Genomic DNA, 25,449 nt, shown 5'->3' on the forward strand with positions numbered 1-25,449 from the left:
TTTTTGTTTTTGTTTTGCTTCGCCTTTCACATTAATACGAGTATTGATTTCTTTAATTTTTGTTTGATATTGCATTGATGTTGTTTTGTTTTGTAATATATCTTATGCTTGTTTTTGTTTAGAGTATTTTTGTTGGTTTTCTGTTTCAGCATTGTGTACTTCATTATTCAGAACGGTTAAATTCCGAAGATGGGCAAGATACGTAATGAGTATGTGTATGGATGTGTATGTTTGCTCGTATGTAAATTGTTATATATGGATGTGTACTATGTGTAACATATATCTTCTTCTTCTTCTTCTTCGACGACGAACTTCAATATAAATTGTTGTTTTCAAAACAGTTTCATATGTACGATTTAAATGATAATGTCTTGGGGTTACAATGAGTACATGTAGCCAAAGATGAGTATTCAAAAAGTGTATATGAGTAAGTAATATGTTTGATAGGTCTTTAGGTCTAGTTCATAACAATCTGAATAAATCATGTTTCATGTAATATTTTTATGTTTATTCAATTAGTAGAAATTCCGAAAATTGATAGACAGATTAAAACACTACTAAAGTTGAAAGTATTAGAAAATATGAATAGAAAGTTATCGAGCATTGCTTTCTACATACATATGTATATTTGAAAAAGCTTACAATTTATTGATTAAAATATCTCTATTGCACGACTTGTATATTTTTTAACTAAATAATATATATCTTTTAAAATACACTTTAAAAGTTGTTGTAGTACTTACAACCCAATCCAAAAGATGATTCAACTATATTCTCGACATGTAACAACAAAAATTGTCTACTTGTAAATATTTAACTATTGTTAAAAATAATGCTAAAACATGTGCGTGACAAAATAAATAACACATGTATTGCTAAAAATAATCATTTGTGTTAATACTTTAATAAGCTTCTCCAAAAACGAGTGTCTATAGTATCTTCGTTGTTGCTCTCAACATCCATGAGTTAGTACTTTACTTCAGCTGTATGCGTATATGCAATGTTGAAAATGTGCTTGGTTCCTAAACCCCCATATATTTGTAGTACATTATAATATATGAATGCACATATTTGCACACACAATGGAATCATTATAATTGTGATTTCTTTGTTCGCCTTCTGTTCATAAAACTTAATATAACATTGCTTCACTCGAAGTTGGGGTAATGTCTAGGTCGGTACCAAGTAGTCTCTCTGTATTGACATTTTCCATATACAGTTTGTGTGTAGGTCTGTGGGTTTAAGCATTAACTACTAATACGTACCTAAATACAATAATATTTGTGGGCGTATAATAAACATTAAACTTGTGTAATTAGCTTCTGCTTTGACTTTATGCCTTTGCATGTAACATTTGCTGATAGTTAACATATATGAATTTCAATAACCATTATTTGCTTTATAAACATTGAGTGTATTTGCATTGTTATCTCATCTATATTTTTATACTTCACGCATATTGTCTTTTATTAAAGCACACGAATTTCTCGAAATTCATATGTGCCCTTTAGTAGTTTTATAAGTATTTAAGATTCATATCTCGTATTTTTGCCAATTCATTTGCAACAAGTTAATCCGTAAGTGTTATTCGAAATAGGTTTTTTAATAGCAAGTTAACATGTAATATACGCTTGGGAATATGTGTTCTTATTTAGCAACATTTATATTACCATTATGGTTTTTTAATAATTTAATATTTCTTTCGTTCATTTGCCTGAACGATATTTGCCTCAATAAGATATATATAAGGTATATATTTTTGTATTGTTCGCTTCAAATAGAAAAGGTTTCAAAACGTTTTTCAAGTATCTCTAATATCCTCTCATTATCGTGCTGCAAAACCAGTCAAATCATCATCGAAGTCCCGCATTCTTGAGGGATTTATATATGTTTTCGTTATTATTATCATTGTTATTGTTGTTGCTTTGGTGGTTATACTTATACATCATTTATGTAGTGTAGAGTTTTCATTTCAATATATTATTAGTATGTTGTAAGTTTTTCTTGTATTCATTGTATAGCAAATGATAAGTAACTGCATATTCTTACTTATTTGTAATATTGATTAATAACAAGAAATATTGTATATCAGCATTGAGAGTGAAAATAATAGTAACTCAATGAAGAACTTGATACAGATGCGGTGAAGTTCGAATGCATGTGTATGTATGCTTATATACTTTCCTGTGTATGCGTCTTGGTGCATGTGAGTGTATGGTATGATTTGGATTCGTATGAAACCAGGAAACTTCGGAGGCAGAAACAAGACAGATTTTCCATAGTTCGAGTGTAGAATGATTATTTCTATGAGTGTGTATGTGTGTGTGTGCGTGTGTTAGTGTGTGTGTGGGTGTCAAATTGAACTTATTTCAAATCCAATTCATCATCATCGTCGGGCTTGCTGTTCCATCGTTTGCTGCCGGAGTTGGTGCTCGCAATGCTACCCGAGTCGCTGTAGTCGCTAAATGCTGCATTCTGTATGCCCTCGTATATCTTATAGGAGTTGGATGACGCACCAACGCCGCTTGAGCTCATGCTCATGCTCTTGGCAGCCCCAAAGCGATCGCTCTTGTAATTCGAGGGTGGACCCCCAAAGATCATGTCCGCATCGGAGATTGAGCCACCGGCTCGGGTATATTTTCCGTTGCCTGCGGACGAGGCCGTTATCGAAGACGATGACTTATTTTCACCGAATATGATGTCCAAGTCGGACTGCTTGGAGGCTAAAAATACAATTAGAAATAATTAGAAACACATTTGAACGTGAACAATCTCCAAACTCCAGATGCACATCTATTTTGCTCGGGTGCAGTTTAGAGCCAATTTCAGCGCGTTTCTATTTAGCACTACTCGGACCAATTAGTTACATAGTACACAGTGATATTAGATGATAGTTATTGCGAGAAATGAGCGTTATCAAAAATATGCGACAATCAGTAGTTATGAGATATGAATCTCCAATCATGAGAGCGAGTGAATAATGTGAATGACAATAGTATGGATGGGCATGCAAAACTCAAAATTGAAACACATAAATTAATAAATTAATTGAAAAAAGATACACGATTTTCTTAAGTTTGATTATTTTCTGCATTGGGCCTGTCTACATTGAATTGTGTAAACTTTTTGATAACTCTGCATTTAGATTCTTGCACTTTATTTCACAGGGCCACACACCACTCATGATAAAATGATAAAAAGAAAGTTGCAAAAAACATATATCGAATTTTGAACTACGTAAGCTTCCGAGATAATATATTTGTAGATACGAGTTACGAGTTGTTTTGTGTCTATTGTAGACGTGCGTGCCAAGAAAGCCAAAAATGAACTGAGATTGCGGTGCGCTCTAGCGAGATTGTACTGTTCGGTAGGTAGTTCCTGTTGTGTATCAATGTTGTATCGAGTTGGACGTGTGTGTGTTCGTGAGAATTCGTGCGTGCAGGCAAGCGAATAGCAGCACTCGGGAGTGACGAACTTACAAATTGTTTTGCGGCGCACACGTTGTATACGTATTATTTGGCTTACACTTTGAGAGTTGGCTATCAAAGAAGAGAATCAATTGAACAAAACAATAGATGGCACCTAATTTACTTTGGCTATGCTTTGACACGCTGCTGGCTACTTGGCTAAGTTTAAGTTTGTTTGTTAGCTTCTTATCGATTTTCGAATTCGCTTCTTCTATGTATATGAAGTACTTTTCTTACTTGGTCGTTGCTAAACTTCTTTAGTTAATACAATCTACACGTCAATATTGTAGGATTATTTGAATAAATATAAGCGCGTCGATTGATATGACATTATACGGGATTAGTTAAATATTGATTAGTTGCGTTTCGATATTAATGATACTGATGCTATAATGATATTGGTTGATATTTTTACTGATACTGATGCTGATGCTGATACTGATGCTGATGCTTATATGGAACTCAATGATTTCGAGATGAGAAGTTGATTAGGTCTTGCGCAACGTTAAGCTAACTAGCAGCACGCCCACCGCCAAATAATTACCGTTGCTCTCGGAGCGGGAGTAAGAGGGCCGGGTGTATGAGGGCAAATCACTGGGATTGTTGTAGCCGGCCTGCGATGCCAACGAATTCGAATCGTAGCCGGAGGTGTCGCCCGGCAGAGCAGCTGTGGTAACAGCAGCGGGCGCGCTATAAACGCTCGCCGATCTCATGCCAATCGCCGATCGCCAATCGTTGGTCGATGTTGAACTTGTAATGGCGGCGCCGCCAACGGCGTCGGTGGTGATCGCTGTAGTGCCGCTGGCCTCCCCTGCTCCGGTGGCTGTTGCCGCTGTGTTTGTGGTATTGGTATCCATGCGTGTGATGGTCTCAATTGAGCTGCTGCTGTCGTAGTTGCCGTAACTGGTCTTGTCCTTGCTCAGCGAGCTACTAAAGCTGCCTCGATACGCTGTCGCACTTGCACTTGCATTTGAGTTGATTGTGTTTGGTTTTGTGGTGACATTGGCATTCGAGGGCGGCGGTGGTGGTGGTCCAGCCGGTGGTGGCGGTGATTTAACTGAGTTGTTGCCATTGCGATTGATGCGCGACGATATCGAAGACGATGACATCGACGACGACGACGACGATGCATTCGAGACAGCACCCATGCTAGTGGCACTGACCGACTTGTGGGGCTCCTTATCAAAGGGGTTGACACGCTCTTGGGGCTCAAAATTGGTCACCGGCTTGTAGCCGCCAGTTGTTATATTATCCGTATTTGTATTGGCGCTATCCAAAACGCTGGCTGTGGGCAAAGCGGCTGAGCTGGCCGCAGGCTCCTCCAAGGGTTGGCTTGGCTGTGACGATATCACTTCCGTTGCCGCGCCATTGGATTTGCCGCCCGAGGCGAACGAGAATTGCTTGCCCAGAAATGAGCCGCTGAAGCCGCCACTGGCTCCGCTGCTGGTGCCACTGGCACCAGTGGCAGGTCCAGCACTACTGGGCACACTGCCTAAGCCGCTGCTGTTGCTCGTCTCGCTCGCCGTTCTGCCGCGTTTCTTATTAGCGATTTCCTACATGTCACCAAAGATCCCCGCAAATGTCTTCCTCAAGTTCTTCATGGTGTCCTCCGCATCTTCAACAACTGAGCTCTGAGATTGCGGAGGACGTTGTCCGGTCCTGGACACCGATGAGATGCTCGATGCCTGCGATGTTTGCGAGTCACGACGCACGCCTCCTCCCACAGTACTGGGCACTGACGAGGAAGGCTCCTCCGGTAGCTCTGAGATGCTGCTGCGGCTGCTCAGACGTCCGATTGAGCCAACCGCTGGAGAGGTTCGCTCCGGTATTGGCGGTGGTCCACCCATCGGTGCTGGCCTTGGTCCTGCAGGCAGCGGTGGTGTTGGGGCCAGATCATCAGTGGGACTCTCGGCACGAGAAGAAACCGAGGAACGTGATGGCAGCTTGCCGGGACCCGTCTGCGCCATATTAGGCCGACATACGTTCTGCACAATTCAGTAATGAAAGGGATAGTATAAGCGAAGGCAGTTTCCAAGATACAACGATGTCGTAGATTACCTGCATGCGTCCTGATACCAAGTCAGCTATTTGTCTACGATCGTCCTCCTGACTGTCTCCAATCAGAGCAAAGGTGCTGTCGCAAGCACTGATGATGTACTCGCGACCATCTTTGGCCACAACCACTGAAAGGCCGCACACCTCCATTCCTCCGAAGAGCTCGGATATCTGAGGATACAAATATACAATTCAATAATGCGTATAATTCAGTTTGTTAACAAACAAGTAGAAAAGTCACGAACAAGTATTCCACAGTACCCTACTTCGAAATGTTCAATGGTTGATCTTGTTTAATAATAGCCGCATTTGTCTGCAACAGCTACAGAGAAGAGTAGGAGGATGCAACTCGACTGAGTCATGGCATTTAAATCGAAATCGAAATATAAATCAAAATTGAATAATAATCTGTTTATGATTTGAGTCTCAGTTCACAGTTTAGGTTCTGTGTGGGCTGCTGTAGCTGTGTGCCTGTTGTTGTTATTGCTATTATTGCAAGCTCATGGCTTTAATTACAAACATACAAACAAACAGATGCCACCCACTTACAACCTTATAACTGAGCGGCAATTCTAAGTAGTTTATCTAATGTGCAAACAAATAGTTGCAGTAATTGCAATTTACTTGTGCACATACGCGGAAATTCTGAGTCAACATTGTGCTCAACAATTTCAGATGTGAGTTCCATTCCATTTATGGCTAGTGATCAAATAGCACAGCTGATGGCATTCTCATTTTTCCCAGTGAAGCAAATACTCAAAGTACCGTTGTTGTCTCATTATATGATACTTGCAGTTCGATTTCTTACAACTGCGCTTAAATCCCTCTTCTCAAAATTGAATTAGTCGAGGTTTTCTATGCATCTAATCTTTTTTAAAGAGATATTCCTTCATTATCTATTATATGGAATAAATTTAGTTAAACTTAGTAAATACTGTTTTCTGCTGACGACTGAATTCGGAACCAATATCTGCTGGTGTTGCTACTGGCCTAAATCTGACGATTAATGATGCCGATAGCTTAGTGCCTATCGACTTACTAATGCCAACCGATACCTAAGTGCTTATCGACTAGCCTCCACCTGGTTTACATACATTTTAAGCTGCTTGCCGCTTAGCCGGCACAAATCAGCGCAGAGACTTGACTTCACAGCCCAAGGGTGTAACCCACCAAAGCAAATTATGGGCTCAAAATATGCCGAAAATAATTCAAGTGAACTGTTGATTGCTAACATTTGATAACTGTCTAATGCTTAGCCACTTCAGTTCAAGCTCTTTGTATCAATATGCATTTCCACTTTTCCAATGAACGAGAGAATATATAACAAGTCAGAAAGCTACAGTCGAGTGTGCTTGACTGTGAGATACCCGTAACCTATTTTGAATAATTGTAAAATTTGCGGTAGTATTTTCAAAATATACCAAAAAATACTAAAAAAAAACCAACTAGTACATTTGATATATCGATATTGTATCACATTAAAAATATACCATAAACGGCACAATATTTCCAGATTGTAGGCATATTTGCCCATACAAAAATAACTTCCACAATCATAAGTACTATTGTTATTATTGTATACACCAAAATTTTAAATTAAATTTTAAAACTACGTTTGTTTTTTGATTTTTGTTGAGTGGGCGTGGTGGATAGCTAGATCATCTCGGCTATTGATTCTGATCAAGAATATATATACTTTATAGGGTCGGAGATGCCTCATTCTACCTACAAATTTCCAGTCGAGTGTGAACAACTGAGCTACCCGCTAATTTCATTTATCTTAAAACATAATTCATGAATTCATTTATTTATTAAATAATTTACCTTCCTAAGCTGCATTCTACCCTTAAATTCCCAGCCATTAGGGTTAATATTTATTTCATTTGCTTAACTGTTTTCAAACACTTGTATTTTAAAGACATACGACTTACCTCATCAACCCAGGTTTTGTACTTCTCGGTTAAAGTGATTTGCTCGAGCATGGCCGAGCCCTGATTGGTTTTCCAATTGCCAGTGATCGATTTGCGCCTAAGTAGAAAATAAATAAATGTAATACAAGTTAGGAACACATATAGAAATAATAATAAAGAGACGGATTAATTTATATCGAATATATTTTCGGCCACAATGCAATATTTTTCCCAAAAAAAGATTTCATCTTTTCAGTTAATTGTGGAAATCGACTGAACCAATTTAAAGTTGTAAATCATGAACTGCACTTTGAAGGATAATTGTCCATTGTATTGTCCATGGTCAATTGGAAGTCAGTGACACAGACCCTAGAGCTATAGATTAATGTACTCGACTGCTCTCTTGATATCCATCATATCGATACTTTCAGTTTGTTTTCAGTCACTTCTCTGCATCTTGCGCACTGTCTGCAGCTGTGATCACTTACATAAATGCCTTGTAGTTGTTGCCAATCTTTTGAATGTGTACGCTAAACTTGGCATCAATGTAGGGCTCAATGGTGCAATAACAATGCGAATCATTGCCAGCACCGCTAACAAGTCCAGCAGCATCTTGTAAAGCGCTCTGGTTCTCCAATCGGGCTGTGGCCACACCGCCGTGGCAATGCCCAGCCTTCAGAACACTTGGGAACTTGGTAAATTGGAACTGTAATGATAGAAAGAAACAATATATATAGTACAAGTGTATATATGTATGTCCATATACATTATGAAATAAGAGCTACTCGGATCTATTAAAATTGGCGTAAAAAAGCAGTTTCGTCGATCAAATTAAAAAATAAACTTTGCGTAATGATCACAAGAAGCCACAAATCATTTGGTTTGGGCAGTTATATTATATGTCACTCTTTGAGAGCCTCACACTTTATCGGACTGACAGACAGATATACATATATATTATTGTAAATCACATATAACTTATCTAAAGATCTTTAAAGTATTAATTTAAAGACAGTCTCTTTGCTGATTCTTACTTTTTATTTATATGTAAGTATGTTTTGATGTAGGTGGGTAGAAATAAATTGAAGGTCTGGCAAACTATTAATTGCAATTGCAACCTGCCTTAAATTTGTGTAACTTTAGGGGAAAAATATAAGTATTTATATCACTTAAAAAATAAACATAAAAGCGACGTCATTTCCTACTAAAAATTTGATAATTAGCAATTCGAAAACATGAAAACAGTCTAAAAATAACATTCTGGGAAAATGTTCGTGAACAATATTCATGTCTACAACTATATTGATGTATGTATGTTAATATATTATTTATAAATGAAAACTAACAATAATTTCATATATGTATATCTTAAGTATAGCCTTATATATGCGGATAAATAATCTACATGAAAATTAAATAAGGTCTAATAAGGTTTTTCGATTTCTCCAAATAAGTGTTCGGAGTAAATAACCTTTGAGAACATTTCGTAATTATTTTGTATATTAACTTGGCGGAATCTGTTACAAACTGCTTCGTTAATCATTTCCAAACACGAGTATGTGAGTCTGTTGATCTGTTTACTAAAGATCAACAAGCCGCCACAAATGATGACGCAGTCCGTAAAATTGTCACAATTGGCGCGAGGCGCAAAAAAACGCTCATTGAATTTCAATAGCAATGACGTCTTTGAGGAAACAGAGTGGTGAAAGGGGAGGACTATGGTGGGCAATTCGTCAGATGCAACGGGTGATATTGTGTGTGGCGTTGAAATCATGGTCACACCCCCGCATAGCAAGCATTTCTGGAAGCTGCTATGAAGAATTCGCAGTGTTACTCGAGTGGTTGTGGTTGTCTGGTTGGCTGCCTGTCTGGAGGTCTTCTGGTTATATCAGCGCACTTAAAATATTCACAGTGACGCATCCGTTGAGCGATATATCGCATGCATGTGTGTTCATACAAGTACATTTAGGTAAGTCTGGTCTCTACCTAGCAGTGTCTACATATTATCGCATTCGAATATGCAGATTACTCTCGGTCGGCAGATCGGCGCTTTGTGTAGTTGTTGTAGGCGTAGCATGAAGCATATCCGACCATGCCTTGCACGTGTGCGCACCACATGGCCAGTCACTTGGACTAGCCGCGGTCATGGAAGTGGATATCGATATGGATGCGAATGTGAATGTTGACATGCAACTCGAAGCCACTCGAGTGTCCGGTCAATAGCATGTACATACATACAACTAAATTATAGCTTGATTTGTGGCCCAACAGATGCGCCGTTTGTTACTCATTCAAAAATTGTTGCATCTGCCGCCGGCGCTGCCACAACTGGCGCTGCTGTGGCGCCAAACACTCATATGTTTGTTGCACGAAAAGCATAAACTGTTGAATCGCACTCGCAATTAATAAAGCTGCCAAGGTAAAATAATGCGCTTACAATTGAGAGAGCCTCTTACTGTCCTCTCCTTGCCCCCTCCTGCTCACAAATTAGCCATAAATTTATTACGCTTTTCATCGCCCGGCGCAATGACAACAAAAGCTCTGAGAGCCAGGCAAACATCAGCAGCAGAGACCTCATCGGCAACATGAGCATCAGGAGTGAATGCTGCCAACTGAGTCTTATTGGCAGTGTTGCCAACTTGGCTATTTTCTAGCCAGATTTGGCTATTTTGCATGACCTAAAACTAGAAACCACTCAATTTTGCAGGAGCCTGTTATGTTGGCTATTTCACAAAAAAAAATTTGCTATTTCTTAGCTATTTTAAACAATTTGTAATATTTGATTATATTTATTTATTTAAAGTCGACTAAAAAAAGTGGACCTTCAAATTTAATTTTCGGAAATCGTATATCGGCAATAGAGACGTTGTTTGTGGCTATCGATATATACACACCACGCTTACCGCCCAGCGTTATTATTTATCCCTTTTTAGCTTTTGGGTACTTGGTATTTTCTCAACATCGTTTCGCGCTCGCAATGCTACCATCTCTAATTCAAATTCACTGATTATTGTGTTTGTGCGGTTGTTTCTTAAATTGTATAAACAAAAAGTTCGCGATGCTTAGTTGGAAAACTTGAGGACTGTATTGCAAAAGATTTAACTAACAAATCAAAAGCATTTTGCAAATATTGCAAATGCACATTAAATGCAAAGTTGTGGGACTTGAAATCGCCCGTTGAAACTAAAAAACACAAGGCAAACCTTGAAGTACGGCGAGGTAACCAAACAATAGAGTTTCCCAAAACATTTACGGAGACATCCTCTAAGGAATCTGCTCTCTGCTTGTTTGTGGCTCAACACTGTTCAATCAGTTCGGTTGACCACCTTAATAATTTGTGCGCGCAAATCTTTGAAGAAAGCCAGTTAAAAATTCACCGAACAAAGTGCATGACAGTTATAAAAAAAATGTGCTGTCGCCACATTTCTAGGAATGTCTGCAAAACGACATTGCAAATTCAAAATTTAGCTTATTGATCGATGAATCGACAGATATAAGCTTTATAAAAATACTTGGTGAGTTTACCGCATTTTTCTAATATATTGGTTCCGAGGAGGTGGAAATTGGGTAAGTTTTAAACAATTTGCTTATCGAAGAAGAATCATTAAATAATCAACACTGAATGTACAAAAATATAAGATTTTGTCATTGAAAACTAACGGCTATTTTAATTTACTATTTTTGAAGAAATCTAGCTATTTTTGGCTATTTTTTTATGCTTTCACTGCTATAAACGACCACTAAGAGTTGGCAACACTGCTTATTGGGTGAATGAAACCACTCGAAACGACTCAACTCAGTAGCAGCAGTAAATAAAAAAGCTCAATCGTGGAGAGCAATTGGTCTCTCAGTGTTACCCCAACGATCGCAAATTTTACTCGGCGCGCTCTCTCTCTCTCTCTCTCTCTCTCGCTTTCTCTCTCTCGAAGCAAAGTGAGTGGTTGGAAACGCTATGAAACACTTGAAACGGTTGAGCTTACGATTCAGTGCAGAATTGAAGGCGCATCGAAGTAGAACGCACGGAAAGACTCACGACGGCATCGGGGTATCGTCACATCGAGAGATCGACGTCGGCATTGTGAAAATTATTGTGTGAAAAATTATTAAATGGAAATGTAACGAGAAGTGTCAGTAAACAAATTAGGTTGATGAGCTATCACTCAAAGTGCTACAGCAAATCCAAAAACAAATAAATATATAAAGAATAGTGAGCACAGTGCAGTCTGCTGATAACTCAGGTATTTTACTCAGGCAATTTACTTTTCAATGGTACAATTGAAATTGGGGAATTATTTAATATTTCAAATATGCAACGCGTGCTTAACGTAGAGCTTGGATTACGGTTTGAAATGTGCGCAGCTGTGAAAACTGTGGCACAAATCGCTGTTGCTACTGCTGCAGACACAGTTGCAGCATCGTTGACACAGCGACACAGTTTTCCACGATACTACACGACACGCACTGCACCGCATACGCACACGCACACACACACAGACACATATCCGCATAGCCGGGCGGGCACGAGCACGAGCTCACACATGTATAGCTGCATTTTTCTATTTATTTGTGCTCGAACATTTTTGCGTTTATTTTTATATTTAATTTGTTTTTATTTCATTCTTTCCCTCCTTTTTCGCCTCGCGTTCGCTTCATGCCTTTCGATTTCTCCTCGTATATATTTTCCAGATTTTAACTTGTGCTAATAGATTTTAATGTCGCCAATTTGTAAACAAACTGCAGTCATAAACAATCCTCTTTGATTGTGCAATCCTACAACAAATATTCCATAAATAAAATGTAAATAAATGTAAAACTATTTATGAGAAATACATATGTAGTGTTCGAGCGTTAAAAATGTCAAGGGAATCTTCTGAGTTTGGCGGCTTTACGTAAATTACGCATACGTCATGCAGAATCGGCCCGTTTCGTTTTGACATTGAACACTTAACGAAAAATAGGAACCATAAAATGTTTAGATTTTTGAAATTTAGTTTTGCAGATTCATAATTTGTAAATGGTAATGAAACATTCATCAGTTTTTTTGCTCGATTTACTCGCGGTTATTTCGACAATATATACATATGTATACTAATTTCTGTCTTAGTCAGTTCCTTCATATTTCGCTTATTCTCTAGAGAATTTATTCTTGGAAATATATTCAAGAAACTGCTTGCTTTATATTCGCGCACATTGTACCCTCAATATAAGTATTATACATACTCGTAGGTATATCTGGTGACTTATATTTACACTTTTCAGGCGCCATTGAATAAAAAGTGATCTTCATCAATGACGAACTCAACAGCCGTTTTGTTTTCTCTTTATATTATATATATTCAAAAAATACGATAAATGGAATATTTCCGTCCATTGCAATCATTGAGCTTGCTTTTTCCACAAGTATTTCATATTTGTTGTTTTAGGTGATTTAAATTTTTTTAGTTTTTGCGTATGTTTTTATCAGAATCGACAGCTGAGAATCACGTGCGTCTGATCGTATAAGCATCTATATCTCGGATAGAGCTACAAAAACTTTTTGATAATACTTTTTGAGTGTCGCCCAGAGATTCATTTTATCTAAGATTTTCCGGCCCTGGAAATCGATAACAAATGTACAATTACATACAATAATAATGGATATATGGTTTTCTATTGTGTATTATGAAGGTAGTAGCTTGTCGTTATGCCAAATGTAGCTTCTGGTACATTTCAGTATTTTGTTAATGTATTAATTTGTTATAATTTATTTTAACGATAATCTTCTCACTAGTTGGCTTTTATTAAAAATGTAATTCCTAATATTAACCGAATTTAGCGGAGTAGCAAGAATAATTCCTCAATGCTGGTTTATTAAATCAAAACTATAGAACGAGGTTATATTTGGTATATCGATATACTATTACATTAAAAATACACAATACAAACTGATACCAGACAGCAGCAGCTTTTTTCAAATATAAAATGATTTCTTAAATAACTTTATCTGATCGCAAGTAAATTTTCAGGAATAATAAATACTGTAGTTCTCATTGTATCTACCAAAAATTGGTTCAAAACTTCGATTTTTATTTAATTTTTTAATTTGCGTGAGCGGAAGTGAGTGTGATAAAAATCTAAAACAAAATAGATCTTCGTGCAAGTGCTGTCGAATTAAAGTGATAGCTCTATCTCTAATAGTCTCTGGGATTTAGGAGTTCAAACGGTTTCGGCTATTGATGCCGATCAAGAATATATATACTTTATGGGGCCTGTTACATAGATTCCAAATGAATAGATGGTATAAAACCACAATTCGAAATCAATTTTCACAATGAATGTAAAGTTTTTTCACACTAAGAGAACGCTTTGGCACTTCATTCAGTGCCCTTTTTTGGGAATTACACTTAAGTTCCATATCCACTAAAGTGTTTAAACCGAGTCACCTTATACAGAACATGATTGTTAATAATTTTACACTTGTTCGGCTTTTGGTACATGACTCTGACGACGTCAACACACCCACTGTTGGATTTTTTGGTGGTATTGCTTTGTGGTATTTCTGTGGGTGTTGCGGTTGTCACGGACCACAATAAACAGACGGCCGCGAAAATGCATTAATAATTTTCTTATTCGGCATTGCAATTAAATATTATTGTACAATTAAAGAGAAATGTAAAAGACAGCGATACAAAGACATCCTGGCCATTTATAAAATACGTTCGTTTAAATTTCACAGCCCGGCAGATTTATTGGCGATGATTTCTTTTTACGGCCTGCTGCTTGTGTGTTCCTTAGGAATGACACTGATGTAATGAATGGAGTTGGTGGCTAAGGAGGATGCCTCCATGCTGTCAGTTTTCACTTCAATTGCTTAACTTTGTGTGTGGGCCAGAGTTACGCAATTGGAAGCTGTCTGTGTTTGTCAATTCATTTGATTGACACTTTTTAAATTTATGAAACAAGATCTGTCACAGTGCTTTTTCCGAATACTCATAAGAATAAGTATTTTTGTGATTAACATGATTTATCACATCAAAAGTTTATAACAATTAATAAATGAAAAATGTTGATGGTTTAATATTATTTATGTACATGTATTATAGTTATTAATTAACTTGCATGGTATTAAACAAATTCATGTTTAGAGCAAAGTAATAGTAGCACAAAATATATTTATAGAAGCATCGCAAAATACCTACTTAACACATGATAATTCGTGGAGAACTATAAAATTTCCAATTTTATGTATCTTACTTGCATCGATGGATATTGAGTTCGGTTCATCTATTTTTTGGCTATTGTATTTTGGTGTTTAAGTAAATATACAACTTGGTATATATCTTAAATAAAGTATAGCTTGGCAAATATTAATAAAAACACAAGTGAATACAAAAAAATTTATAGCATAGTATTCTTTGCTTTCATTCAAAATTTATATTTTCTGGCCAGTAAATGCAATCTGAGCCAAAATGATATCTCAGAAAAATCATGTACTCAAGTGTTTCTCTTTTAGCTGGTCAAGTTTTTATTGCTGTTGGCTCAAATTTGCATTCTTAATTGAATTCTTCGCATCGCATCCTGGAGCGTTGAATTGCGGGAGAGTTTTTGTTTGCTTTCCATAGGCCGTCGCCTTGAGTACATATAATTTGTGGCATAATCAACGACCGAAATTCATTTAATTATTTGGAACAACAAACTGCCGCGTCTGGGCGATCGTTGAAAAGTCAACTTTATACTTCGACTGTCGACCGTCGACATCGAACGTGACGAATTCCAAAATCTTAAAAACTGTGGCATTTTGCATTTTCGGTTTATTTACATACTCGTCCCAAAGCAGACGGACATTGAGTACTCGACCAAATATGAGGAATGCGTATGACTTATTTTATGGATAATGATGCCAGCCAGTTATTTAGTCGCAACAGTCTATAAGAAACAATAAGGAAAGTCGAGTATGCTCGACTGTAAGATACCCGTTACCCATAAGACATGTTCTAAACATATACCAAATTGATATTCGACAAAAATACTAAAATATACCCAAGGATACAATTGGTATATCGATATACTATTACTATACAGTGAAAGAAATACCAGAAAGTCAAAGCAACGAAATTAATATATTTTTTTATATAGCACTTAAATACAGTCTTAACAAACAGAACAAATTGTATGGAATCTCGATTGAGCTGCAAGTTAATTATCCGTAAAGCATAGCCACGAAATTCTTAAAAAATACCTTTTGTAGACAGTACAAAAGGCCAAAACGAGACTTAGTTTGGGTAAACAAATAGAAAATCAGGGAGTGCTCTGTATTGGCGCCGCCTTGTCAAGATTGTGTCACGCAACAATGGAGCCGTCAAACGTTTCTGTTGCAATTACTGTCGCGGTGGCTGCTGTTGCACCAACGAACTGGGAATTCAATTAGCAATCATAGATTGACGTTAACATGTCTTATCAGTTGGGCACTGAACTACTAAACCACACTAAAGAAAAACGAGAGGTATTAACCATTAGATGCATAAGTTTCACTGTTTGCGTGTCAAATGAATGCAATCGGGTAGAGTCAATCGCAAACTGAAAGCGTTTTCATATTTTGCAATCACACGATTCCTGAACACACATTTGCAAGTCAAAGTTCAGCTGAAACTGCTTTGCTCTGAGCATTAATCGAAATATATTGTATGGCCATCCTTGGCCACAATTGTGGCCACAACTTCATTGATCATGCCGATTATGGCGTTATCGATCGTGACTCTGATATTTTCATATAATTTTCTCTTATTGTGCTCAGCACAGCTAAAGCGCAATAGCCCCCACAGCCATAAAGGTCGACATTGGGTAATGAAAGTTTTCAGTCGCCATGAAAATTTCCCAAGCAAAAACAATAAATAAAATGGGAAAGAAAGGCTTTCTTAGGCAATATGCATATAAATAAGTTCGTAGTCAGCACTCAGATTAGAGAATTTTGAGTATAAATCCCTTGTACAATTTGCCAGTCAACTATGCAAAAGTTAAGTTAGTTAAGTTTGCTTATTGAGTCATTGCTTAGAGTATATTATAAATAATAGAACTTTTGTAAGATATACGTTAAGTATAACTGGAGTTTTTCAATACAAATTTCAATGGAAATGAGCTGCACTTGCCTTATCAGCTGCATGTATTTAATTAGTAGACGGAGAGTAAACAGTTCTGCCGACAATTCAAAATGAAATGAATTGCACTTGCTTAAAGTTGAAAGTGACGTGGCGAGCTGAATAAGACCACAGAAAAATGTTTTGAATCATAAGCAGGCAAATGTAGTTTCTACTAGATACCATTTGTAATGGGAATGCGTAATATTATATAAATATTAAATAAAGCGAATAATACATCACATTTTAAATGTTTTGGGATTGTCTTGTAAGCACTAAATTCTTTTGGTTTTGCTAGGGTTTTCATTCTTTAATACTGTTCTCTGAGTAATAAATGTTCGCGACTTTATTTATGCGAAAAAGTTTGCGATCGATAACAACAAATCGAATTGCTTAGAAAGTCAATGAGAAATAAATATAAAAATCGTCACAAAGCGTAAAAACAAAATGTAAATGACCGCCGAGCTAATTCGGTGAGCCTTCAAATAAAGCAATCAACAAAGCAAAAACCCAAAGAAAAGATGTTATTTAATTTTATTTTCAACAATTGCTGTTCGATTTGTTGTGCTCAATTGCAAAAGCGCGAAAGCTGAATCCGCATAAAGTGTTATACACTTGATTTGGATAATATGCAGACTTTAGCAGTATTTTATGACTCAATTAAGTGCTTATAAAACAATGCTCTTTTCTCTTCTCTTTATCTGCCCAAGTCTAGCTTAGATTTAGCGACGCCACTGACGACAGGCGAAACATCCAACCAACAAACTAACCGAATAATCAACAACCCGTTAATTATGCGGCTTTTAGCTGTAAGAAACTTGATACAGCAAACCCAAACCCAAAAGCCCAAGCTGAGCGCTTGAAATCGGTTTGTGGCTTAGCCTTTCACCCGCCGCTGTCCTTTACCATTTCCCACCCCAAGAAAAACCGTCGGGCTTTTTAACATTTTAACTTTGAGTTTTCGCATTGGGCATTCAGCCCTTTCAATTTCAATTTACCTTAAAACGCTCAGTTTGTGCAAGTGTTAATAATGCTTAAAGATATTTGCATAATTTATGTTTATAACACTTAATAGCACAATTTACTTTCATGCAAGAGAAGAAGGTAATGAAAAATTATTTGCTGAACCTATTTGAGAATAATATTGTATTTAAAGCAAAACTGGGAAGAAAGTACTTTTAAATAGATTTTATTTTAGGACCGATTAATGCTAAATAATTGCTGCAATCTCAGCCATGTATGGTGTATCTGCCTTTTGAAGTGTCTTATCTTAACTTATGACTGCCCCCGGTTATCTATATCTCCATGACCTCAATCTGTTGAGTAGATAAATGCAAGATTGAGAATCAGAACTGAGAATTGATTGTTGTTTTCTTGCTGCCGTAAATTGTGCATTGTTGGTATCATTAAACAGTCTGGGGGCAAAGTGGAAATCAATGCTAATTAAACTCGCCCCATTACTTGACACTTCACACATATCGAGTCATGGGCTTATATTTTATTACGAGTATTGTGTTTCGAAACTGCTTGTTGGCGTCCCGCATAGTGAAACGCCAATCCGAAAGTGTAGCCGAATGTACTGCCAAGTGTTCTAGTGTCAAATGTCAACTTCGTTCGTGATGACGAGACAACAACAAGTGTGGAATTTAGACGATGCTCAAAGTGACGTCAAAGCCAGAACAGTCCATAAGTGTGTTGGTCTATTGTTGTATGCGTATATGCCGTATGCTATAATATATAACATTTAATTGACACATGTAAACTTGTCAACAAAACATCGCTGCCGCCGACAGCGATTGCCGTTCTCCACCTCCAACCCATTCTTTCTAGTGGCACTGCGGTTGACACACACGTACACGCACACACACACACACACGTTGCCACCGCCTGCTGTTCGGTGCTGTCGCTTTTTGTTTGGGGGCCAACTTTAAATGTATGTATGAAGGCTTATTACCGATGCTGATTTGGATTTCGATGTTAATCATGTTGCCACCGCTGAGCCGAGTTGCCACGAAATGCGAATTTGCGACAAGTTCAAAAAGTTGTTATTGTTTCCTATTGGGTCTGATGTGCGTTAATATTTTTGAATTGTTTGTTGTCTTGTTTGTTAAACAAATCCACGTCATGGCCAAAGTCAAAGCGATAACAGCAGGGTGACAAAATGGATTAGGTCCTTCTACTCGACTACCATGAACTATTCCGTTAGCCCATTAGTGGAGGCGACTGCTTGTCTGGCTGCCACTTAATAAATAATTTGATGCATTATTCTGGCTTGCATTCAATCAATAAGGCAATCGAGTCCGCACTCTCGTCTCCCGGCATAACACAAGCGCCCCCCTCCGTTCCGACTCTCTTGTTTTCTAGTGGTTTTCCGCAAAATGCTTTTAATTCAATTTTATTTCAATTTAATTGCCACATTGCCGGGTTGCCGCAGCCGTAGCCTTAGCCGTAGTTGTTGCCGCTTGTCTTTGCTTTTGCCGTTGTCTTTGCCATTGCAAACTCGAATGTATGGATGCATGTTGTCTATATGGGCCTGCCTATCTCTGTCGATCAGTTCGACACGATGAACGGGGACCTGGGACTCGAATTTGGAATGGAAACGGGTATAAGAGTGCAACCGCCAGTGATTATTGTGCCCCGCTCTCGATATTATACAATATTTTTGCGTTTGCCGCATATATCAGCAGTTTTGTAATGGATTTCGACTTCTTCGTCTTAAGTTTTCTATGAATTTCCCATAAACAATGCTAAATGGAATAGCTGGCATGCATTTGACTGGCAATTGAACTACTTTCTGTATAGTTTCTCCAGCACGATTTATGTGTGCAGCTCATGTAGAGGCATCTAAATTGAATTCAATTCAATTGCAATGGCCAATAAAATATGTATGCATGTATGTGTGAAATTCACCAAATTAAGAAATTCCTATTCAGATTCGATTATACTTCAACATATTGTAGAATATTGTGTGAATACGCGTTTAAATACAAAGGCCCTCGAAACTAAATGCAACATAGCACTTTCCGCCAACACACAGCAGACTTGACAGTGCATTGATGAATTGATAATACGCTAATTGACAATGAGAATCTTATGACATAAATAGAGTAGTCTTAATAAATCGCTGGCTGACCTTCAGGCTCGGCTTTGCTTTATTGCGACTAGTAAATCATCATCATCATAATAGGATGCAATCACATTTACCTCACCTCATTTCAGAGCCACCGATAAGCGATACACACGTTTTGTTATTGGTCTGAGGAGAAGGTATAAACACGACAGAAATTGGATTTAAACAGCTCCTCAGCTTACGTCTCACGGTTTACGGTTTACGGCTTACGGCTTCGGCGCCATGGAGTTCACGAGGCATTTTGGTTTATTGGCGCTTAGCATGTTGGCAATACTGGCACTTTATGGACGCACTGCGGATGCCTGTATGTGCATGCCTTCGCATCCACAGACGCATTACTGCTCCGCTGATTATGGTGAGTAGGAGGTATATACTTTGGAGAATTCAATTACTATCATTCGCTTGACAGTTGTGCAACTGAGAGTTCTCCGGAAATCAAATACTATCGAGCCGGGAAAAACCATCTACAAGGTGCACATAAAGCGCACCTATAAGGTAAGTAATCTCTGGTACAGCTTGGTTGAATTGTGTGTCTACATCCAATGTGTTCACTTCATTTAGGCAACTCCAGAGGCTCGCAGAATGCTTCGCGATGGCCGTTTATCAACACCTAATGATGACGCAATGTGCGGCATTCAGCTGGACACTGGAAAGGTTTACATAATCGCTGGTCGCATGCCACAACTAAATGTATGCGCCTACTACAAGGAATACACCAAGATGACAATCAGTGAACGTCACGGTTTCAGTGGTGCCTATGGCTTAGCCTGTACTTGCAACGTACGTCTCATGCATGCTATCTTCGTTCCTCAACACAAGTGACAACTGACAATCGTATCTGCTCCATTCCACAGATCTCTACCTGCTTTGGGCGCCAATGTCTGCGACACCGCGAGACCGCCGAAGGCTGCAAGTGGTCGCCTTTCGGGAAGTGCGAACGCGACTACTCTTCCTGCGTTCCCCACCATATTCACACCCGCAACGGAGATATTCAGCGATGCCGCTGGAGACGCACACAGCTCTATAAAAAGTGTCTGAGCTATCCGTAGATGAGTAAAGGGAATTGCCTAAGTACCGCTGGCTCTTCCAGCTTTTGTTATGCTACAGTTTTTATATTTATATTTTTATTTTTTGTGTAGAGCTTTAATTCGTACGTTATATTTAATGTGTTATTTATTAATGGATGGCTTTTAGTTATGGCAATGAATCAATGTAGCTACTTAATGTATTAGTGCTAAGTCCTTAATATTTAATACACTTACCAAATCACGTGGATTCGGAAAGAATGTTTGCTCAATCAACGGAAAGCCATCTCGGCCCAGACGCCGCTGCAGCTGCAGCAGATGCGAGAAGACCCATGGTTTATCCTAAATAAGAATGCATTGCACAATTTTACTATCCATTTGGCTCAGACAGGCTCAGGCATGAGCGCAAACTTACCTGAAACTGGTAAATAGAATGCAAAGAATTGATGCTGGGTACTCCGCCATATTTAAGGCCCAGTATGGTCGATCGATAATCACTGGAACCGTCACGCGGCGGTTGCCGGATCAATACAAAGTCCGGTCGGAACGAACGGGCTACCTATTTTTTGGTGTGATATTCCAAAAATTATGTTAGAAACATAAATGTCATATTACGTACGTGTTGTCATTTTAGTTGACTCCTAACTAATTGCCTATGTAAAAACAAAATAACAAAATAAATCACACAAAATAAAATCATTCAATACTACAAAAAATACTTATAGTGTGCTGAAAACCTCCACAAGTTAGTTTCAGCATTCCTGTTCATACATTAATGTCGATTTGTTCATACAATGAAAATTACAGGAAAATAAATGGAATTTATCATCATCCTGCAATATCCGTATTTATATTATACATGCCACTTTGTCAGCAAAATATGTGCATCACAGTTTCAACATTCTTTGTTTGACATGTCATTCTGATCGCGTTGAATGTTGTTCCTATGTCGGATAACTATTGGGTTTGAAACCTAGCTGAAACTCACACCTCCATATATACATGAACATACATATGTACATACATACTATATATAGCTTAATACCAATGCCTTTTAATGCTCAAACCTATATTGGATATTGTTACCGACAAATAATTGATCGATACTCCTTTTGTTGAATACAAATAGGTAAATAATTAATCATTGTAAAATCAATAAAATAATAAACAAAGTCCAGATGGTTTAACAATTGGTATGGTGTAGTTAAGAAAATCTTGAACGTTTCCCATAAAAAACCTTGTAAAATGTATAGCATACTTTTAGGAAGAACAAAAAATTAAGTAGCTCAAAAATATACTGGGTACAGCAATCTCAATTTAAACTGTTAAAATAATGATCTACTACAGATATATAAATAATTATGAACTTTAATATCATTATATAGCTTTACGTTTATAACAGGGTTGAGCATTCTAAACTCTCCTCTTAAATGTGAGATGGTTAGTTTAATTTTTATCCTAAACCATTTAATCTATGTCAAAGAAAGTGTATTATCCGCTCGGTATGAAATTGTAATATTATATGAAATTACAGACTTATAGAACACAAAAACTTATTACAATTCACCTTTTATTTAAATGAAAAACAAATTCTTTTTATCTTTAACTTTAAAATGACTTTTTTCTTCGTCAAGGAATTAGAGTATGCCGAATGCAAATGAAATGCTTTTCTATATTCCGATATCTCCGAGACTTCTAATAAATTGACCTTAAAAGTTTAATCAAGACAAGGCTAACAAAGCAGTAATACCACTTCAATGACAATTTAAACCAAGTACAGAAACAAATATAAACGCAAATAATTGTACACACGGGCTGTCATAACAACAAGAATAGCAATCTAACAAGGGTCCACGGGAAATAAACAGGTCCGCGTGGCGGGAACATTGCATTAATTAAGCGCAAACACAACGCTCTTAAGGCAGAGGAACACTTGTAACTCACCCGGGTGCCACTGCGATATGCGGCCATTGTGACGACAGGTCCGGTATCTGCGCTCGAGACTACAGTAATGTCCTGTGGTTGCACATGGAATAAAATGAAATGTTTGTTTGCATTGGCAGATTTAGTTTGTTCTCAACTTACTCTGAACTCCGCCTGCTCCACGCGTATGTCAAAATCGCCATGGAGTCGCCGGCCACGGAAGTATTTTGACCAGTCCGTATTCTGATCATCCAACACCAATAACGTAAAGTATCTATCCTTGTTAAAGGTAGGAGCACGTTGGGTGGCACTCTGAACTGCAGCTCCTATAGGAAATGAATAGAGTGGATTACATTTTTAATGAATTTTACCTCTTAAAATGGAAAAATCAATTTCAAATTACATTAAGTTTAATATAATGACATATTGCGGCTCTGTAGTTACCTAAAAAATTATTTCATGTAACTGATAGTTCGTATTAATTATTTAATTGTGCAATTCAGGGCTGCAAACGAAATTTGTTTTACTGAATAATGCTCTTAGCACTCCTAAGCTTAAAACTATTTTATTTTCTCAATAATATTTCTTTCTATTTACATTTTTAGCAATACAAAAATAACAATATAATTTTACTGCCGATTATAGTCTTAGCATGCGCACATTTAGGACTGTTGTTTGTCCGTTAGTGTAAGTGAATCGGTTTTAGCGACGATAAGAGCTTGATACAATAAATTTGCTATAGTGTATTATACTGAATTGAAGACTAAATCCAGCTAAGAAGAGTCCGCTAAGGATGCTTTTACTAAGTTTGTTGCTTTCATTACAGGTTGATATCAAATATTTTATACTTTAGAGGAACTTGTCGCTAGTTTAATTTTTTTTGTAAATGGGTTGCGTAAGCTTTCCTATAGGTAGAAGGTATAAATGCATATAACAATAAACTGTATAGTATAAATTGAATTACCCAGAAGCTATACTCAAACACAAACGATCCGTTTATGTGTCATGATTTCATGATGATAAATCGTTTTTAAAGTTTGTTTTTATCATTCGTCTCTTTTTTTCATAAAATAACATTTTGTACTCTTTAATAGAGAGCATATTTGATTTAAGTTTTCTATCATGTTTATTGTTTAATCCGAACCAATCTAACTTGATTCGGTACTTCCTGTATATTATATAATTATAACTTCGTTTAATTGCATTATAATCAGATCACTAGGGATCAAATCAATATCAGTTAGCAGCCCTGATGTGATTGTAACACTATGCAAAAGAATGTAATGAGTGTCACAAGATTCCAACGATAGCATACCCAATATGGAAGCACCCTGGTCTCTTGCTGCGCCCGTTAAGCTTTGCACACGTTGCAAGAGACTCTCTCGCGACTTGGCTGGGCTCGTTGGAGCACTAACGCCACGTGGTGGCGCTGGAGCCGCTGCAGTCGGTGCCTTTCCAGCGCCAAAGCTTAGGGACAACTCCGGAGCGGCGCCAGCGGGCTGCGGCGGCACTTGTCCTGGTGCCGGTGGAGGCGGCATGCTCGGTGGTCCGCCTGCTGCATTCGGCTTCGTTGGCTGGTCCTGTATAGGACGCGCAGCTGGCGGCAAGCTATTGGGATCAACATCATCGACCTCGGAAGACAAGTCTCCCGAGCTAAATCTGCGCTTGGTGATTATTTTGATCGATTGTGGACATTAACGTGGATGTAGATGTGGATGTGGAGTAGATGATGTAAGTGTACGAGGTGTGGTGGGTTGAATTTCGTTTCGTTTACACAGTCGATTTAGAGAAGACCCGTTCGACACGTAGACACGGTGGCAAGTGAAGGGTGCAGCGCATTACAGTGAAAGAATAATAGAAGATAAGAAGAGAAAGAGAGAGAGAGAGAGAGCGGAGAAGAGCACACATTTTGTGGTGGGGGGGGAGAGAAAATAGACAAACATATGAAATTCGAAATTAGTTTTATCCAACTAATGCACCCTTCTCGAGTTAAGAAGGGAGCAACTCCTTTTAAAGGTCTTTACCTTCTCTTCAGGAAATTAACATTGGAAGTGAAGCTTGATTTAAACGATGAGAAATTCAGGGTGCTGCTTTTTTGGTTCCTGTGCGGCACGCCATAGGACAGAAATACAATTTGAAAGTGGTTAAACCAGCTTATTAGTTATGTTAAGTGCTTCAAATTTTGAGCATTCAGTAGACGAATCGGATTGTTTATCTTATTTAAGTGCATTGAGACATTGAGTGTATTACTAGAACATACTAGCATTTACTTGTACTAATTATATAGTTCAAGTATACGCCGTATGACTCACAGTTTATTTTATTTTACGCAAGGCAAAACGTTTAAAGCGTTACATGTAAACTTAAAATGCAACAAAATACTTGAATAATTCTCTGGTCTTTCAATCTAAATACATATATTGAAGATGGGCGATAACACACCCAATCGACCCTGCCATAATTATAATTCCTAATTGTCCAGTTGGCAATAAATCACTTCGTATGAAAATTCACACAGTGAAAGATGGTAAAAATCGTAAAAGAATACAAGAGCAAAACAATATTTAGTTATCGCTTCTTGTGAAGGAAATCCAAATTTAAAATTTCATATGTCATCTTGATGAGAAAACGGTTAGTTAAATTTAATTTTCAATTGTTTATACATTATTATAGATTACGTTTCGACTATTTTATGATTGCCACTCACAAATTAATAGTGTATTAATTGTGTAGAGTATGAAATTGAATTTGTAATGAAACTTCTACGATGTAATATACAAATTACGTGATTTCAATTGAACGAGAAAGGTTTTGGATCTGAGAGAA

At 37.6% G+C, this 25,449-nt stretch overlaps 2 protein-coding genes across 2 annotated transcripts; one reads left to right on the plus strand and one right to left on the minus strand.

Moving 5' to 3' along the window:
• On the minus strand, nt 1-24,770 carry LOC132786838 (synapsin). The gene is given in 11 exon segments (XM_060793538.1): nt 1-2,723; nt 4,012-5,452; nt 5,526-5,693; nt 7,454-7,550; nt 7,921-8,138; nt 20,938-21,042; nt 21,116-21,259; nt 22,645-22,716; nt 22,786-22,949; nt 23,939-24,282; nt 24,648-24,770. Coding segments are annotated over 10 exon segments (2,991 nt in total). The 5' UTR covers nt 24,162-24,282; nt 24,648-24,770; the 3' UTR covers nt 1-2,364.
• On the plus strand, nt 11,427-21,416 carry LOC132786840 (tissue inhibitor of metalloproteinase). The gene is made up of 5 exons (XM_060793540.1): nt 11,427-11,670; nt 19,765-20,030; nt 20,085-20,170; nt 20,237-20,455; nt 20,530-21,416. Exons 2-5 carry the CDS (start codon nt 19,898-19,900, stop codon nt 20,722-20,724), a joined length of 633 nt encoding a protein of 210 aa, XP_060649523.1. The 5' UTR covers nt 11,427-11,670; nt 19,765-19,897; the 3' UTR covers nt 20,725-21,416.
• Nucleotides 24,771-25,449: the final 679 nt, after the last annotated feature.

Source organism: Drosophila nasuta, chromosome 2R (genome assembly GCF_023558535.2).
Source record: "Drosophila nasuta strain 15112-1781.00 chromosome 2R, ASM2355853v1, whole genome shotgun sequence".
NCBI lineage: Eukaryota > Metazoa > Arthropoda > Insecta > Diptera > Drosophilidae > Drosophila > Drosophila nasuta.